Below are 19710 nucleotides of genomic sequence, written 5' to 3'. Positions count from 1 at the left end.
TCCCCTGCACTGCAAACTACCAGAAAAGTTTCATCTTCTCAAGCTGTGTCATGACCATCCTGTTAAGCCCCCGGCCTCAGTCCCTGCCATAAAAAGCATGTGATAACCAAAGCTTTGCCTACATTCTCCCAGTGATAACCAGTGCAAAGTACCTTCTGTCTCTGGGCTCTGCTGCATCAGGGCGACATGTTCTAACTTGCTATTTTTGTCTGCCTGGGCGGCTGTCACAGTGAGCAATGTCATCCTGTGACACAGCACAAAGAAACAAATTGGGCCTTCTCAGGAAAAGAATGTATTTTTGCTTCTGCATGAATCAAGACTTTTCTGTTGCACTTTAAGAAATGTTAAGGAGAAAATAAGAGTCAAGGGTTTTTACCTTGTCTGCAGAAGTAGCCCTGAGATCACTAGTATTTTTAATTAGTACAGATTTTTCCAGCTGGGCTCAAACCTATTTTACGCTCTCTCCCTTGAAATAAGCAGCCTTGACTACACTGAAGTCTTAGCAGCTTCCTACAGCTGAGCCCCAGCCCTCCTTTTCAGGACCAAAGTGAGTCTTTTTTTTCACTGAGCTAATCTCAGGGTCTTTTTTGTTATCCTTTGTGGCCAGTCCACATCTCAGCTCAGTTTGGAGCTGATCAGCTCTTAGATACATGCACATATCCCGTGGTGGTATCGTCATCACTGCTCAGATGGGTGAATTTTGAGAGCTTGGGTAGCGCGTTGGGAAACACACTGGGCAGCTCTGCCCTTCCACAGCAGTTGGGAAATGGATCCCAGGTTACTCTGCAGTCAGAGCATTCCTGTAACGAGCATCCCTGTGACCTGCTGCTTTGTCTGCAGGAGAGGAGAGCGGCTGGATCCCAGCAGCACCACGGTGGTTCCCCACCCAGCTTCATCAAGATGGTCTGGGGAGAGTAGCCAAGCCTTAAGAGCGGCAGTCTTTGCTGTCACAGGGCAGAAGCTGCCCCTGGGAAGGGCTGGAAGCTCTTCCCGGAGCTTGTGTCAACACCACCCCCTCGCAGCTCACCTGCACGGGGCGGGGGTCGTGGCTGATGGCACAGAGCTTTCATCACTGCTGTTGGGCAAGAGCCTTGCCACACACATCCCCCGTACCTCAGAATTTACAGCAGAAACTTACTCTTGCCCAGAGGTTGTCTCTGCTCTCGCACAGTTCTGCCCAGCAGAGCAGGCGGCAGAGGCTGCAGATGCTGCAGTGGCACTGGGAATGGGGAGGGAGCTGCCACTGGCCCTCAGCAGCCTGGGTTTACCTTTTACTTATTTAACGTGGGTGTTACTTTTTTTTTTTGGTCGTTCCCCTCCACGACTTCACAGCTTTCCCTATTTGTTCCCACTTCAAAAAAAACTTGTCACATCTCCTGCTGGCCTGCCCACCTCACAGCATGGAGGCCCTCGGCTGGGGCAGTGTGCCAGGGGCTGTGGCACACTCTTGAGCAGGCGTGATTGTATTTAGGTTCATCAGTGGCCACGTTCAAGTTTTGGTCCCGTTTCTTGCCCTTTTTTGGGGCCAGCCACACACTATGCAGTGTCACTCAATTCCCTCAGGAACAGGGCAGGATTTGGCTCCCAGCACATCACTCCCACTTCTGTTCTTGCATACCCCATCCTCCCTGCGTGGTGTGGCACACTGACCTCACCAGTGAATCAAATCCACGTCCTGACGTGGAGATAGACGTGTCCCACTGCCAGTAATTCTTTAAAAACACAAATGCATTTTCTATAGCACAGAACACTTGAGCTTAGAAAAGCAGCTCCAGACCTCACCTTTCTGAATTGTCAGTGTTATTGCAACTGTCATGAAAATCAATTTGGTCACAGCAAATTGGCCACAAATTGGGTTTTACCTGCTAAATTGAAGGCCTGGCCCTGGGCAGTGCTTCTGCCTGGCGGGAGCTGTGGTAGAGCCAGAGTTAAAGGCTGGTGCACTAACCATGAGCTGCCCATCACTCACCCACTGCCTTGTTTCACTCCAAAACTGGCTGCTGGCCCAGCTGATGCCTGTTGGGATTTTACAGTTCCAACACCAACATTAGAGCTGCCACAAATTCCCAGAGCACCTTCTCCCAGACCCAGGTTTAGGGCAGGAAGCTCCCAAAAGGGTATGGCTTTCCTTTTGTTTGGACACAAAGGAGCCAAATGAACTCTCCCAACACCTGATTTGCAACTGGGACTCCAAGCTGCACTATCTTAATGTTGACACTGAATTCTGTGCTCCACAGGGCAGGGATGGGACTGCACTTTCCCAGTCAAAAGGTCCATCAGGACTGTGGCCCCTGCCCTATGCTTATTCCTGGCACCTCCACTCTCCACCATGCCTGGGGGATGCCAGTGCTTCCCATGCTTTGGCCATGCCACTCAGTCTATGGCTTCACAACCTGTTCGGGAAACAAAAGGGGCAATTTTTTTGTTGTTGTTTCACCAAGGCAGGCTCTCCAGAGGCCTGTGCAAGGGAGGTTTCGAACACGCCACAGGCTGGCAGAGGCAAAGAGGAGTAGGTGCAGAGGTCCACATTGGGGTGCAGAGGGCAAGGACTGCAAAACTACCTCATGGGGCTGGATCACCTTCCCACAGCGGAGCCATGCCCTCCATCACATGACAAACTGTGGAGACGAGGCACTGCCATGCACTCTGCAGGCAGGATGGGACACTGACGGCAAGTTCTCTGTGTCATTCAAAAGGCTGCACCAAATTAAGCCCATGTTAAGTGCTTTAACATGGCACAGGCCAAAGAAGGTGGTCAAATCATTTTTTCCCAGGGAAAATAAAGTTAAAATACTCCATATACTAAATGATCAGGCTGCAAAGCCCAGCCTGGAGCTACTGTTAGTAAGGGTATCTCTCCCCAAAAAGAGTGGGAGGTGATGCCAGACCCCACAACCCACAGTCAGCATGGTTACCTGGCTCAGAATGCTTCGGTGAGGTTCATCCATGACCTGCTCCATGACAGCAGAATGCTGGGCTGCAGCTGTCAGCGTCTGCAGCCACGCTGAGAATCACAGTAACTCCCCATAACTGTTAGAGAGAAAGCATTTTTTTCAGTGTATGGAAAGACTGAAAATGTGGAAATGCCTTGAACCTATGAAAAGAGGACGTTACCAATCCCATATAACCAAGACACGGCTTAGGAAGGGCCATGAAAATGGCTTCTATAACTGCTGTTCAAGATCACACCGAAGTATAACTAAAAAAACCCAAGAGTTCACAGAAGGAGTCCGTGTGAAACACAGTACACACAGACAGTTAAGTTCATTGGTAGGTGTTCCTTTTCTTTTACACCTAAAGAAATCACCTGCCGTCAAATTCCAAGAATGCACTGTCAGGTCTGGTGCCCATCAGCCAAGGAACATGGCAGGTCCAAATGCATTAAAACCCAGTTTTTAGTTGGGAGATGAACTTGTGGCCACCAGTGCTGGCACTGCCAACATGAAACCTCACATTCTTTAGCATTTACCAGCTTAGAAAAAGGTATAAAAATGGATTGAAGAATTAGAAAAATGCTTCAACATTTGGGGATCTTAGGCTGTTTCTTACCAGACAAGGTCAAGTTCTGCTCTAGTAGTTATTCTCTCCTTGAGGAAGATGATCTAAACTGGATTTTGATACAACCTCCTTTTTTCCACTGTCCTTATCCCAGCATGACATATAATTATTCTGTCTGCTTTCTCTATATTGGCAGAGCCTATTCTTCTACACATCTTCAAATTCTTAATTCACACTCTACAGTGACACAAAGCAAAAAAGAATAAACTAAGACATTATTTCACGCTGCATCATTATGGATGGTCATACCCACATTCAGAAAGCAAAACTGTAACAAGCAATAGAAATTTACTCCTGGTGATAATACAGAAACATGTTACTCATTAGTTACCACTCCCATGTTAAAAATGTTTATTCAGCTGCAAATGTTGCATCTTTCCAACAAATGCAAACCAGCTTTTTGGTGGTAAATAGCAGGTATTTATTTGAAATGAAAAAAAAAATACTTCAGTACCTGAACTATTGCATTTAATCATGTATTGTTGTAATTGTGTTACTCTACCTTTTTGCATTGGAGACAAATATACAATGAACATTCAGATATCACAGATTGCACACTAGATAGTAAATCGTCAGGCCTTTTACGTAACCACCAAAAAACAGATATTGGATTCTGCAATATAGTACAAAATTCCACACTCCAGTCTTAGCCAGTTATCTTCAATTTACTCCTGATGCTGTACAAATAAATGGCCATTTAACTAGGGCTTACAAGTTAATAACAGGACAAAAAAAAATATACATTGCACTGACACAAAAAGTCAGCTGTGTTAATAGTCATGCAACAAGTAACCAAACTTGCTGAAATTAAAAATACTTTCTAAAAACAGTTTTAACTGCATAAGTATTTTATACACAGTTCATTTACTGAAACAAAAGGAGTCTTTAAATGATACAAAGCAAATATAAGTTTCTACCAATTTTATACATAAGAAAGTGCAAAATAACTTATCTAAAGTGTTTTGCTATTGAACTGATGAATGTTGGCTGGAGGCAGCCAACCCCCTCTCAAAAGCATGACATTACAGTTGCACACTACATACGAATGTTAAGAGTACATGGATAAGTTTACTACAAAGAACAAGGCAGAAGACATGTGAGGTACTTGCAGAGAATACAGTCTACCAATGTTAGTGTACATGAGTATATTTTCGCTCAACAGATTTTTACATGGAAAACAAAGCAAGTATTTGCCTTAGAAGCTCGAATGAAACGGAAAAAACCCCCACTCCCACGTGAACACAACAGTTGCCCACAGCACCAGCTGCCAGAGGAAATACGAGCAGGTGTGTTTTTTCCCTCCACCTCCAGCAAGAAAGAATGTGGTTTTTTGGAACAGCGCAACTGAAGAATTAGGTAAGAGGGCTGTGCTGGTTTGTTTGCAAAATGTAAACTGGGACCTCTACACTAAGGAAATTGTAAAGAATAATGAATTTTTTTTTTTTTAGTACGCTGCCAAACATTAAAGGTGCACAACACCACCCGTGCTGGATGCAGTTGACCACCTACCTCTGCACTGATGGCCTGCTGCCCCCGTGAGCCTGCATTAGCACTACATGCCAACTGCTTGCTTCTAGTGTTAAGATTGTATCAGTGTTACTGCCATAACCTTGTTTTTATTAGGGTTTAATTACGTGGATGTACAAGTTCCGGTCCACAGAAAAGACGACTTCCTTAAATTTGGGTTTGATTTGAAATCTGGAGGCAAGGGGAAGAAAAGCTCTGTGGACTCAAAGGCATTTAGGAGTTGTTGAAACAGCCTTTTGCTCAAACGGAAAACATTAAGGCCACTAGCCTGTCTTCTGAACTATGCTGGTTTTGCATCATTTTGGGAAGGGTGAAGGCAACGTTAGAGAGAACAGCTGAACACAGAAATTCCAGTGCTCTGCACATGCTTACCAAGGACCTTTTCCTGTTTTTAGGGTCAAATCTGTAGGGTAGCCAGGCAGTGTGGCTACTTGACCATCACTCTTTGGATCAAAATTTGGGTCAGCTAAGCTCAACAAACCTGCATTTACTCAACAGTGTGCAAGGGCTCTAGAGAAGCCTTTCTGTTCATTTGGGGACCTAGTATACATACCAAAACAGGAATATATCTCATTTTACAGACCAGCACATACATAATAAACAAAAAAGTATCAAAATACATATTTAACCTTCAGTGCATAAACATGTGATACCAGGGTAAATAGTAAGTGGTCAGAATTAACAAATTATTCACTGCTAAAAGTTCAAATCAAGAGAAGACAGGTGTGCCCCCACAGTGTCAAGGACCTTCTCGGAAGGAGCTCACACCAGCACAGAGGGCATTTTTGATGGTGTGATTCTGATAACAGCAACGGTTTTAATTATTTGCCATCCCAGGGCCAGAGTCTGCCCAACTCATTCCAAGTGAAGTTGTGAGTGATGGCACTCACTGAAGTAGTAACAGAGCAAACATGAGGCCACCTGTCTTCTGTTGGTCTGGGCCATATCCCTACTGCTATTTAGAAGAATCCATTGTGAATATACCTAGATCAGTCTGTCACCCATTTACAAAATATATACACATATGTTAAAAACCAAAACCAAACCGAACACCAGCCTGCCCGCTGCCCTCCCTCTCCACCCTCACCCAACCAAAAACCCACTGGCAAGACCTCATGCAGAAATTAAGTCCACGTCCATGGGCCTATCCAATGTACGTGTTCCAATCCCAGTGGATATCAGTGTCTCTACTTCATCCCACATGTAGTGCAAAATAAATGACATAGTAGTAAAAAAATACTGCAATTAAATTCATATTGGAACTTAAAAACCATAATGGAAATCTACTGCTGTCCTCAAGTTGATGCCATGTGCTGAAAGACAGAGAGGGCTCCGAGAAGCATTTCTGACATGACTAAATATGACCCTGTTTTAGAGCAATGCCTATTGTTCCAAAAGGCTTTTTTTTGCAAACAAGCTACAGGACAACAGCGGTTAAGTTTTATGCACAAGGAATTCATTCTGTACCTATCTGCAAGCCAATTGCTATTGACTAAAGAAGGTAAAAGCTGGTTCTTGCACTGCATGAATCAGCTGCTAACGAACAGTAAGTAATTAATAAAACTGCAGCTCTGACATATGTATAAAAGAGGCCTTATTAAATATGAACAACACTGAGGTGGTAAATAGTTTGGTATAAAATGCAACACAAGTGTACAATTTAGTTCCTGGTTATCTTACAGCTAGAATAAAATACTCCAAATTCCTATTCTCAAAAATGTTTTGGTTTTTTTTTTTTTTTTTTTGAAAAAATCTATGTAATTCTATGAATAGCCTCACTTAAATTAAGATACTGTGGGCAACTGAAAGAACAAACATGCACAGACTGGATTTTTAACAGAAATACACATAATGCCTTCGAGTTTTCTGGTTTGTTTTTTTTTTTAAACATTCGTATTTAAATTGATAGATGAGATAAAGATGCCACACAAAGTACAGTGGTTAATCTGAAGTCCCATGTAACAGGCAGTTAAGTTCATATTTAGATAAAAAGGCCATTATACCTATTTACAATATACACAGTTGCTTGCGAAGAAGGCAGATTTACAACTATCTTCTAAAAAGCCTTCCCCTCCCCCTCCCCCCGAATAAGATGACTAGCTCTACAAAAACAAGACAAGAAGGGGTGTTTAGGATAAGTGAGGATTTTCTCCATAGCCACGTCACATAGGTTTAGGGGTTGACAGTTCTGTTGGATTTGCGGTTACTAATCATGTCTTCCTGGGCCTTGCTCTTCATTTTGCTGTCAGCCTCGTTTACCTTCTGTCAACACAAACCAACTCAATGATCCCTTTTTACTTTTAGTGCTTAGAACGCAGTATAAACGTAAGTGTAAACAGACAATATTCTAATCCCTTCCGATCACCGCACGGTGCTCTCACTAGTCCTTGGAGTGACAGCGGGGCTGGATGAGGTCTCTGTTTGCCGAGACCCCATCAATTTCTGGGCCCCTCCTCTGAACCCCGCTCGTGCTGCAGGTTGTAGAAGCAGTTCTGGCACACTCTGACTGGTGAGGAAATCTTCAGTCGTTTGATTTCAGATTGGAACCTGCTGCACCTGGAGAGAAAAAACAAAGCATTGCTTAACACAGGTCCCCTCCATTTCCATGCGTTTTCTATCCAGCTGTGTAAATTGTCATCATGACTTCAAACACCAGAAAACTGTCCAACCTTATCTTTACATGGAAATGCAATGCAACGTGGCAGAAGCAGAATTTAACTCATATGGTTGCCACAGAATCAGTGCAGTGACTCTGAGTGACAGTTAGAAACAGCTGTTGTCACTAGTTTAGACTCAACGTAGAGCTACAGAGATGAAACTAGAAATACCATCCCTGACCCAGTGGACCAGAAAGGAGACTTTCACTTCAGTTCATGGATAAGAGGAACTCACATACAGCCTCCATGTCATACATCCTCCTGTCTGAGGCTGCCTTCCAGTGGCTCCTAAATCAGCATCCTTGCAGTCCTACACACAGTTTAAGTTGGTAAAGGAAACCTCAATCTTTTGCCAGAGTTCTGTGGCATGCAACAGCTTTACCCAGCCTAAAACTCTGTATGGAACAGAGCCCAAAGGAGACTGCTGGCTGGCTTACTTCTGGCAGAAGAGCTGTCCACAGTTCCTGCAATGGTGACGCCTCTCAGTGAGTGAGAACCGGACGGTGCAGCCCGAGCAGCTGTCTCCCCCCTCATCCTTCACCCAGTGGTCAGCTGCAGATCGACCCGGCTGATCGCTTACAGACCAGCTGAACACCCTGCCCCGGCCATCCCCAATAAGAATCCTGCTGTGATCCCTGCAAGAAAAAAGCAAAAGCATTCCTGTAACAACTCTGGCACAGTAACACGCAGGCACCGATGGCTGTTTGTACATGTCAGAGACTGTGTGATGCCAATTAGCCTGGTCTGACTGAGAAACGGAGCTACAACACTCTATGTAACATAATACAGCCGAATAAATCTACTTATTTCACTGTTTTAATCTCAGTTCTTGAAGAAGGTTGCCCCAAACAGAAGCATCACAAAACAGCATTGTGCAAAGAGCAATGGCTGGTTGGTACCACTTGATCCCTGTACGGGCTATTCACCTAAGAGCTGGACTTGATGATCCTTGTGGGTCCCTTCCAACTCAGAATAGTCTGTGATTCTGACACTTCCTGCTGACAACACCCAAAAATGTTTTAAGCAATAGCTTGTGAGCTACTCACTTGGAGATGCCGAGTGCAGTGATTTCTGCTGGGTGTGCGTTGTCTTTGCGATCGAATGCCGTGTGCATAGTTAGTTTGCTTCTAAACACCAACTGGCGCTCCCATCTGTATCCTAGAAATGAGTGGGAAGGACGAAGGGATAAAGCAAACTTGTTGGTTCTCATTTTTGTTCCCTCCTCCCCCAACACTTCTACATGCAACTCTGCAGAAAGAAAAAATGTCCCGCTGGAGATCACTCTCTATGGCTTAAGTTTCACTCAGGGAAAACAGAGTTTTCCACTGCTCTCCAATGCATGTATGCACGGAGAGGATACACAACAATGCACAAAGCCTCCAGTTTCTCTGAGTCCACTTGGGAGTTGCAGAGAATGGGGACACAGTGAAGCCCTGTACCAAAGCTGGAAAGGACTGGCATAGCCTCACTTTCTTTTTTTTTAAATTTATTTTAACCATTGTATTGTATTTTTCAAGTAAAGACTTAGATTTCCAACTGTCATTAATTTTCTTCATAAAAGGTCATATGATGCTGTGTTTTGGGTATGTGACTACAGCAGTTTTGATGACATTCCAGTGCTTTGCCTATTTTACAGTAGTACTTGCAGAATGTCTTTTTCCCCACTTTGCAGCCTATCCCCTCTCAGGAGTTTGGAGGTGTGCAGTAAGCTGGGAGGGGGCACAAGGTGTACAGCTGAATCAAAGCAATCTAAGGGATATTCCACACCGTATAACATTACACTAGGGACTAAAACCAAGGAGTGTGCCCAATTTTTTTTACCTGGTTTAAGCTTGCTGTAGTGCCGTGCTTCAGCATAGCTGGGGTGTGGGTGGTTAACCTGAGCATGGGGATGCATTTTTGCTTGTCCCTCAGAATAATTCACAAAGATAAAACCATCTTTCTCATCCAAGCTGAGCTGGTCTGACCAACGCCTGGAGTCATCAGAGCCACTGTCTGCTGACCACGCTGCTGCTGCTCTGTTGGACGATGACCTAGGCCTGTGGCTGGTGCTGCCTGGTTGACTCTGGCTCTCCGGCAGTTTTGTGTCCTGGCCTATGCATGGATCATCTGCCTCAGAGTCACTGCTGTCCTCTTCATGGGCTTCCTGCCCTGGATTCACACAACAAGAGAGATGTTGATAGCAAGGCTGCTCACGGCCTGCGCTTTTGCCTTATTCAGATACTGCCACTGCCCACAACCCAGCGGGTACCACCACTGCATGGCGAGAGGGAAACAGCACGCTGGCATCTCAAAGCCTTTGCAGAGATTCAGCTCTTGCCAGGAATCCCACCATTCATCTCTTTTGCACTGGTCTGTCAGAAAATAACACTCCTTAGCTGAAGTTATTTCCTGCAACAGTCCGTCTGAGGTAGGCTATGACAGACACAACGAGCGAAACCTTCAAAAATGCTCAAGTCGGCAAAACCTTTCAGCAAAACTTACACAAGCACAGTCAGCTATGCTGAAACTGTCTGACTGAAAAATATGATGCAGATTTGTTAATACAAAAAAGCAATCACCAAAGACATTTATACTCTCACTGACACAGAAAAAGAAACTTGCATTTACATAATGATTACTAAAGAGTATCATGGTTTGGATTTGGATCTGGATCTCATATCTTCAACATGAAGAGGGCAAGAGGAAAACGAGATGGCAAACAATCAGCAAGCGCAGACCAAAATCTTCCAACAGGGGAAAATTATATCCCTGCTTGCCTAAACAGCATGCTGTTCCATCAGTAGATGTTTTTAACTCTGTTGTTATGCTACAATTCCATTTCAGACTAAAAGAATATTGGACATTTTGGACAATGGTAGCATCTACTGGGTTCACCAATAGCACAAATAACCACACAGAGAAAAGTTCCATCTTCAGGAAAAAAGCTATGATGGGCAACACTTTTTCTTACTCACAGCAACATAAAACTACCTTGGGCAAGGTGGTGAACGAAACTCACATACTCTACTTATTGTGCCTACTGTCTTTTCAGACAAAATCTCCATCATCCATTCTGCACTCTGTAACCACAGGATTTTACCGACACATAGCAAAGATCAGATAAAAGGCAAATACAAAACATACCTATTTGTGCTTCCTGACAATCCTCTGGCATTTCCAGCATCTCTACAGGCTCTGGAGCTGGTGTTTCTGGTACTTGCAAAAATTCCATCCGCCAGAACTGGAGGGACAAGGGATAGGTAAAGTAGCACTTTACTGAACTTCTGTCTTTCTTCTGAGCTACTTATAGAGTTAAAATGGGTGAGTAGAACTGTATATTTGCACTGGTAGCATGCAAGGCAGGTCACATCCCCTTGATTTTGGGGATTAGATACTATAAAAGGACATCTGTGTTCATGCCTGAACCCACTCCACAGAGCCATCTCACCAGCAGACTCTGTTTACGGCAAGCCCAAGGCTGCACACGAAAGTACTGAAAACTGGGTTAGACTCACACTGATCAGAGATGACACTAAGTTTCTCTTTTCTTTCTAGGCAACAAATTGAAATGTCTATGTAGAACAAAAATGGTGAACAAAAACTACAACCTCCAGGCACAAAAGCTAGTGACCAAAATGTGATCAAAACAGAGCAGGAAGGAAGACGTTTGCTACTGACCATTCCTAGTTACCACATCCCAATGAGTGCATCGAAGGGGAGAAAGAACTGCTCAGGTGAAACACCCAAGTACAGCAGGACTGTTTTTGGTAGTGGCCAGGACACTGTGTTGGGTAGACATGGCTTCTCTAAATACTGTTACTACTAAGGTGTAAACTTAATTTTCCAAGCGGCGATTCCTGGTACCTACCCGGACAACTCCATCCGAATGCCCCGTTACTATGACGTTCTGGGTATCCCACTCATTCATCTCTGACACAAAGCAGCACATAATTTGCTGGCTTCGGCCAGTGAAAGTGTTGACACTTGCAGTAGGGCTGCCATTAATGCTCCACACATGGATGTAAGTGCCAGCACAGGATACAATATCTCCCTGCAAAGACAAATAACACCTCAATACAAGTCTTCAGCAAAAATATAAGCCGGGTTCCATCATAAAACAAGTTCAGCCAAGTTCAGGCTGGCACTTTTCAAGAAGTTTTAGTCAAGTTGAGTTTGGCCACCTGAAGAAACCTTTAGGATTATATGCCCTTTTTTTTTAATTATACCTAGAAAATTAGACTTAGTAGCAACGTATTTGTTGTATTTACAGGGTACAGTGAGTTGACCAATTCCTCCACTACTCACAGCATAACAATCCAACAGCATATTTTCAATACTTTCCCTTCTCAGTTTCCAAAGACTCTGCTCATGCTGACGCCTCTCTTTTTCACAGACATGTACCACCTTAAATTTCATTTGCTTCCTTATTGGGAACAGTCAAAACTAGTGCAGAGAAGAAACAGGAGCTGCAGTCTAAATCACTGGCAACACTACAACCAGACAACTAACAGCTAATAAACTGTGCCTCATGCTACCCCCTCTGTGCATTACAGCCCCATTTTGTCTTGATTTCAATCACAACATCTGCTCCAGTTGCAACAGGGTCCATCCAGCCTTGCTGACCATGCATGGGAGCTGCACAAATGATGACCTGTAACTCATAGGACCACCAGGCATACAAGCTTTTAGGATGTGTCCATTTCCACTACAACTGGCACTGCAGCCTCACCCAGGGTATCTTCTGCTTCCTTTATGTTAAGCTTAAGAGAAGTCAGCCAAGGTCACATATCAAAACCTTTTCTTAGCTCCTGTGGCAGGTTTGACAATCCACTCTGAATGTCACACTAGCTATACTGCTTCCAGCACTGTTAATAACCTCTCCTGAGCTCAAGCTACTCTTCATGGAATGAATCCATGTGTAACTCTGGACAAAAGACACAAATTATTTCCTAAACCAGCTAATTAAGTTTTCAGGTGATTTATATGATTTTTGACAAACTAACAGAAGAGCCCAGTTTGTTTTTCCTCGATTTAGCAATTTCCGACTCTTGCTACTGTTCCCACATGGAATGGCATTGAACGGGTGGCATTTGGTTCTTACCGTTAATTCATTTATACAGAGAGCTGAAACTGGAGCCCTGTGACCTCGAAGCTGCGTTAGAAAGGAGAGTTTATTCAAATCCCAGATGATGCAGGTGCGATCCCGTGATCCACTCACAATTATGTGATAAGCCAGTGATGCTGTTAAGCATGTGACAGTGTCAGTATGACCCAGTAATGCCTGCAAAACACAAGTCAGGAGGAACAAGCTGAAATCAGGAGAGAGCACAAAAATTGCACATTAAACCCTCTTATCTGGAAGATTCAGATAATGTAACATGAATATTCTATCAGAAGATGCAGCTGCCTTACAAGCATTCAGTTGATAACTATTTTCATAATTAGAAATGATAGACTAATAATTTTTTTCCCATTTAAAAAGTACTTTGTCAAAACAGAATTTCAAGAGTCTAATGGCATAGAGCCTTCCACTGGAAAAAAAACATTCTGCAGCAGTAGCCTGTTTATAGGGTCAGAACGTGTTCCAGGCTGCACCTGAAATTACATTCTGAAAACAGAAACTAATGGCTCCTTTATAAACTTGTGTTGATGTTTAAGAGAAGATAAAAGAGACAAGAAAGAGCTGCAACCAAAAAGGCAAAGTCAATTGGAAGGAGGAGAAAAATACAAGTGTCTACTCATATTAGGCCCAACTTTTATATTTTAGGCTTAACTGCAGCATACTCAGTCACAAATCACTGGCTGAAGTACAGTAGATGGCCTTCAATATACTACCCTGAAATTTAACATACAGTGTTTTATCTTGCACTGTTCTGAAGTAAAATACTTTGGAAACACAGCTCTGTACAGTTGTTAGATACCGAGCAAGGGAATTTGTTAAATAATTCTCTAAATTCCTTAAGTTTGAGTGAAAACTTTTCTCTAACAAAAAGTCCTACTGTTAAGATGCCAACAGGAACAGTAACACTCTACAACCTAACTACCTATAACAATTATACACAGCTCCTAGAATACTTGGATTAAGTTAGGGTTGGGGTTTTTTGTTTGTTTGTGTGTGCATTTTGTGATTTTTTGTTTGTTTTTTCCTTAGTAAACACAAAAAACCCTCTCTGCGCTTAGCTGCAACTGACTTTAAAGCACAGCTGCTTGCTTTAGATTAGAACTTGCTGTCTTGAATTAATAAAGCAAGAAAAAACTTCAGGTGATCCTAAAGAAGTATACTCTGCTCCACAAACATTATTGCCAGAAAGACAAAAGTTTTGCACAGAAATGTAATTTGAACATACATATTTTTAAAGAAAAAGTAATTAAAAAAAAAACCAATTTAAAAAGAGGAAAATTAACCTTTAAGGCAGCCTCCTTTCACCGTCCTTCCTGACACAGTTTTTAGATGGGGGGGTTACATATAACACTACAATAAAGCAGATCATTTCCCAAAACACACCTGTACAATTTTGTTAACATCACTACCAAAAGCTCCTGGTGTTCCACTATCCTTAAATATGATGCAATTTTAAAGATGCATTTTGCCCACTTTCAATGCAGATCTGTGCCTCGACTCCTCCCTTCTCCAAAGATCTGCTGGACTCATGGCTTCAAAGCTTACTAAGGGAGAAATAATAACTTTGATCCTGTAACATTAATTTAAATAAAAGGCATTTTTACTGTATTTTACCTGTTTCAGTGTGAGGGCTTTAGCCTTTTCTTTGGAGACACCCATCTCCCACACACACACTGCTGTGCTTGTTCCTCCAGTGATAACAAGTTTGGGGTTGGGGCAAATGGCACACAGTATCTGACCCCATTCTGACAAACATTCGTAAACAATCACTGCCTAAAAATAAAAAAAATAAAGAAGAATTACTTGCAGGACCAGTATGTGGTAGGATAAAAAATAAAAACCTGACTGCCACCATACATTCACTAAGATACAGTCACTAAGATATCACTGCTACCCCTTATGCAGTTTTTCCTCAAACACAAGCAATTCCAGCCTCTGCCTCTGTAAGATGCCTCCTGAGGTAATATAAGATGAGCTTTAATTGCATAGATTTAATTCATTCATGTTTTGCAGATCCTGTAAAAAAATTATTATTAGATGGTTTATGTTATTCTGCCAGCGCTCCCATGAAGAAAACCAGGTAAGGAGCAAAAAAACTTACGCAGTACAAAATTATTTCATTCACATGTGAAAGAAATTTCCACTGTTGGATTTTTTTCCACTATTGAGTACAAATTGCTTTGGTACATTCAGCACCAAAACAGATTTCAGATTACCAACCTTGTCTGACTCGTAGGTACCCAGTCTGCAGCTGAGGTCTGCATAGCCCCAAGCAAAGGTTTTATTCCAGGTAGGTGGGATGAGAACCTTATTCTGTTCTACTGCCAGAATGCCTTTATCAGTGCACACGATCTGTCCCACAGGCTCCTTGAGCTCTAAAAAGAAGATGGGGTTATGTTTTAGTGCTGGGAGAGACAAATACCATCTGATCCCAATAAGTACCTGCTGTTCTGCAAAAGCAAGGTCTCTGTATTGGCTATTTACACAAATCTTTGTTTCAGCTGCAGTGATGGCAACTTTTGCTTCACTCCTAACAAACACAGACCTAAGCACCACCAGCAGTGGCAAGAATACTCTGAGGACCACAGACAGCTCTGATGCTATCTGTGAGGCTGCACAAGGTGTTCCTCAGACAAGATGCCTGTGGTCATTAAAAGTGATTGCAACATTTTTGACACAAATAAAAATAAGTTTTTGAAATTGATTCCAACACCTTGGACAAGCATTCCCACAAGCTGCTTTCCTGACTACAGCTCATAGTGTCCAATTTGTTTTTCCCCAAGCTTTGCAAATATAGATTAGTCCTTTCTAATTTCCTGACTCAGAGTCTACACTTAAGCCCTACTATGCCCTGTGTAATAGTACATCCTCTCTTTTTACAGCAGGCAGGCACAGTCACTTACTCAGCTAGGAAAGAAATCACTGTATAGCATTTACCTGCCTCACAGACAATTAACTTTTGCTCAGTATAATGTCAAATATGAAGTCAAAAACCACCTTCTTTTGTCTCAGTGCAGCTACCAACACCACCCTTTTCTGCCAATACTTCTCAGTATTTCTTGGCACTGCAACAAAGAAGCCTTTTGCCATAAAAATCACAAAAACCAAGGCTAGTGCAGGCCCAGAAGCAACATACCCTGAATGCTGTTTGTTAAACTAAAACTCTATAAAGAGGTGCTTGGGCCCCATTTTATCCCTCTGTTGAAACAAAGTTATATTAAACTGGTGCTTCCCAAGTACACTTTAAAGCAGCTAAGAACATAATCTTACACCATTAGAGTATTTTAAATTTGCCCTTCTCACAAAACTACAGGCAGTAGCAATATCAGAACTAAGCAAAAGATGAAAAGGGACTATCTTGCTGAAACTCTGAATGCTCGGATGATGGAACAGGAACAATTACTGTGGCTTTACAGTTTACCTTTCACTGGAGCAAGAGATGGCCGCAGGTTGTCCAAATGATGGAAGAAAATCTTGTCACCTGTGGAACCAGGAGGCACAGAGGTTCCCACAGCCTCTCCATTCAGTCGGCTTCTAACACGCTTTGGTGGGTGTGGTTTTTTGAAGAGCTGAAATTCATCAAGAAACTAATCATGATCAAAAATTACAGGCTTACAAGGGCACAAACGTAAAAAGATCATAAATAAGTCCAATTTACCGCCTAAAAATTCTGCAGGTCAGCAAATGTTACTTAACCGCTCTTGTATTCACTAATAACTTATGGCAATCATTTCAAAAAAACGTCAACAAACAATATGAAATCCTCCAGGGAGCAAAGTTTTTTTTTAAAGCTGCTCCCAGTTGCAAAAGCAGCTGAATTAAAGCAAGCAGAAATCCCAAAGCTGATGCATAACGCGGTAAGAAATTCTAACCCATGGTAAACTGAAAGCTAAGTTTTGGCTTTGAAACAAAGCTTGTGTCCCACAAACAGCAGGCACCTTGCTTGTTTGTCCCATAAACACCTCGCTTTGGAGGCTACCAAAGCACAGAGTAACAACATGGGTGGGCATGGAATGGGACCCCATATGACAATCATGCACAAGAAAGGCATCTGAGTCCCTGATTATCTTCTGCATAGCTTTTCATTATGAGGGGCTGAATTTACATTTTATCGCTTCAGTGACCATTCCAGTGTTATACAAGGCAATCGTTGCTTCTAATAAGCCACGTTCATCAGTGACACACACTAAGGTTTATCACTTGATAAATTAATAATAAACACCTTAGGTGGTAGACGCTATGTATTACAATATGTAACTGACAAACATAAACATTGAGTAGTATTTTGCAAGATTTCAACAGCTCTTTCACAGAGAGGCTACTGCAGCACTGAAAGGAGAACTGAAATTCCAATGCTGAAACTTGTTTTCCTTTGAGCCCCTTGGAATGTGCTACCTGTTTGCCTTTCCAAAGCAGAGGGAACATGCATAAGCCTGAGGTAGCTGAACTATGACGGTGTAGACATGTTTCTACTGCTTGTACCAACCCCCTGGGTACAAATAACAACACAGTCTGCATGCCACCCCCCTCCCTGAACGATAGCATGCCTCCCATCTGGCTGGGCTATGGGAAGACAGAGAGAAGGTCCATCATACAGTGTTTCACATGGACAACGGATCTCAAAACTCTCCAATTCCAGCAACAAAAAAACCCAACCCCTCCTTTGAATGACTGTTCCTCTTGCTTATTCATTTTGCTCTGCCCCTCACGCTGTGGTATCTCAGGCCCGTTGCAGTTGGTGAGAGCCCTCTTATAAACATAGCATCAGCTCTGCAATGTTTTGCATCACAGACTTTTAAAATGGAAAACCAAACTACAAGGTGCATTACTAGTGTAAGAGATGAGATAAAGAAGATGTAGTCTCCATGTTACATCTCCGTGCAGCAAAGAAGTGAAAAAGGGCAGAGCAGCCATGCCACTGAGACAGCCTGCCCTGGATCCTCTGTGGAAAGTCAGGGGGTAACAGAAAAACTCAACAGTCACATAAAAATGTGCTCCAAGAGCACTCACCACCAAAAATGACTGGAAGAAGTTCTGAGTTTCCTGACTTTATTGCAGCTTATTTCCTCATGCAGTTTCTGGTAGATCTCACCACATTTGTATCCAACAGGCATTGGAAGATTCAGGCAGACCTTTCGACTCAGCTGCAATGCTCTTCCACTGCCCTGCTCTGCCCTGCCCCTATCTGTTCATCTGGCTTTAGCTGGGCCATGTCTGATTATCATCACAACCCAGTGACTGGTTATTATGTAAGAGGAGAAAACCCTGCAGCCACTACATAATTAGATTATTGAGAGAGCACAAGGAAGGAAAAGGAGAAAAGCCACAGAAGACAGATGAACAGTTCTTAGCCTTCCTTCCAAGCTGTGAGAGACCGACAGCTGTCAGTGGGTTGCCACAGGAAATATCCCGTGGCTGTCCTAAAACATTAAGTGCTGAGAGCTGAGTCTAAAGTTTCCAACACATTGGTTGGGTTCCCAGTGAATTGCTGACTCTAAAGAAATGCACAATTAAAAAAAAAATAAATAAAAATAAACAGTCAATCTCCCCAAACCTAGAACCCCACAAAGTAAAACTTTAAATTATTAAATGTAATATTAAATCTAATCTCTTAAAGAGAACAAAAACTTTAAAGCTTTAAAATGTGTCTATCTATCTCAACTACAGCTGTCCTACAAGAGTCATAGCTTCCTAATTTAAAGTCTTAATTTTTTTTGCAACATATTCTTCAAATAAAAGATGTGGCCAAGCCCTGTAGAACGTCAAGAGACTGGTGTAAAAAAAGGAAGCATATCTATTATAGAAATAATTTTATTACAGGATAACCTAAAATACCTAAACACTAGGCTTTACCTTGAAACTACATTTTCACTCCTCCCCTCTAACTTTGCAGCAGGAACATACTTTTTTTTTTTAATATTGATTTTTAGAGTTGAGCTATAATTCATTTTGCCTTTAAGGATGTAAAGGGGAAAAAAAAGACATTTCTAATCTCACAGGGAAAGCCTAAAGTTAATCATTGCATCATGTATGACAGAAATGTAAATGATTTCATATCACTGGAAGAACAAGTTTTACTCCTAAAACACCTTCTTGTTCCATATTAACACATTTCAATTTAAGTGTTAACCGCAAAATAAGAATTCTACAAAGGGTATACCTGCTTTGGTATCTGTCCAAAGTTATTAATGAATCCTATGGTAGCTGTCTCTTTTAATGGGTCATTGATGTTATATATGTCCACTTGCCCCTCATAGAAGAGATGGTGAAAGACATTTACAGCTTCTACTGCAGCAGGACCTTGCTGTTTATAGCCAAAGATCAAGTCAATCCACTCATGCAGGTGTGCACTCACAAAGTCACATTCCAGAGCCTGAAATTCAAAGGGCATGCATTAAAACTAGACAGACTGGTCATGGGTTGAGCTTACTACACCTGCCACAAAGAAAAATGCAGAACATATTCTGACATGTTTTTGTTATGTTCTGATACAGCTTTTCACTGAAGCAAGTCTTGCCTCAATGTACTGCCTGGCCAAAAAGAAAGGGGAGAAAACGCTGGTTCTACAGACCTTGACAACAATCAGCCATCAACCCTCAACTCACAAACTGGCTGCTAACTGTGACCACACAAACTGAGCTTAGATTAATATGCAGCAGAAGGTCCCAACTGAGGCTTTCTATTGTCATTACTAAAGTGTAAATTACCTCCCGATGAACTCTGATAAATTCACGAGGATCTCCTTTCGCCCACGGAGGGAGTATGACATCACCAAGTTTAGTGCCATTTTGTTTGCAACCTATTAAAAAGACAAAAACGAAAACAAAAGCTTGGAGAGAAGCACTGAAACTGCACTGCAACAGC

The 19710-nt window shown here is 42.5% G+C and overlaps 1 protein-coding gene across 9 annotated transcripts in view; it reads right to left on the bottom strand.

The window, feature by feature from the left end:
- Positions 1-3955: 3955 nt before the first annotated feature.
- Positions 3956-19710, bottom strand: part of WDFY3 (WD repeat and FYVE domain containing 3) — a 166946-nt gene continuing 151191 nt past the window's right edge. For 7 of the 9 annotated variants that reach the window (XM_017820126.1, XM_017820127.1, XM_017820120.1 and 4 more), the window contains 12 exons: positions 19554-19645; positions 19007-19219; positions 16268-16415; positions 15067-15221; positions 14461-14619; positions 12826-13005; positions 11593-11775; positions 10869-10965; positions 9564-9893; positions 8789-8900; positions 8180-8377; positions 7521-7641 (listed from right to left, as the gene is read on the bottom strand). In XM_017820126.1, the coding sequence (XP_017675615.1) occupies positions 7521-7641; positions 8180-8377; positions 8789-8900; positions 9564-9893; positions 10869-10965; positions 11593-11775; positions 12826-13005; positions 14461-14619; positions 15067-15221; positions 16268-16415; positions 19007-19219; positions 19554-19645 (1988 nt within the window). Of the gene's footprint in view, positions 7642-8179; positions 8378-8788; positions 8901-9563; positions 9894-10868; positions 10966-11592; positions 11776-12825; positions 13006-14460; positions 14620-15066; positions 15222-16267; positions 16416-19006; positions 19220-19553; positions 19646-19710 lie in introns of all 9 variants that reach the window. The other 2 variants (XM_017820119.1, XM_017820122.1) reach the window with 1 other exon arrangement.

This window comes from Lepidothrix coronata, unplaced genomic scaffold (genome assembly GCF_001604755.1).
Source record: "Lepidothrix coronata isolate B3197 unplaced genomic scaffold, Lepidothrix_coronata-1.0 Scaffold79, whole genome shotgun sequence".
Taxonomy (NCBI): Eukaryota; Metazoa; Chordata; class Aves; order Passeriformes; family Pipridae; genus Lepidothrix; species Lepidothrix coronata.
The sequence above is the reverse complement of the archived record's forward strand: the minus strand, read 5'-3'. Positions and strand labels throughout refer to the sequence as shown.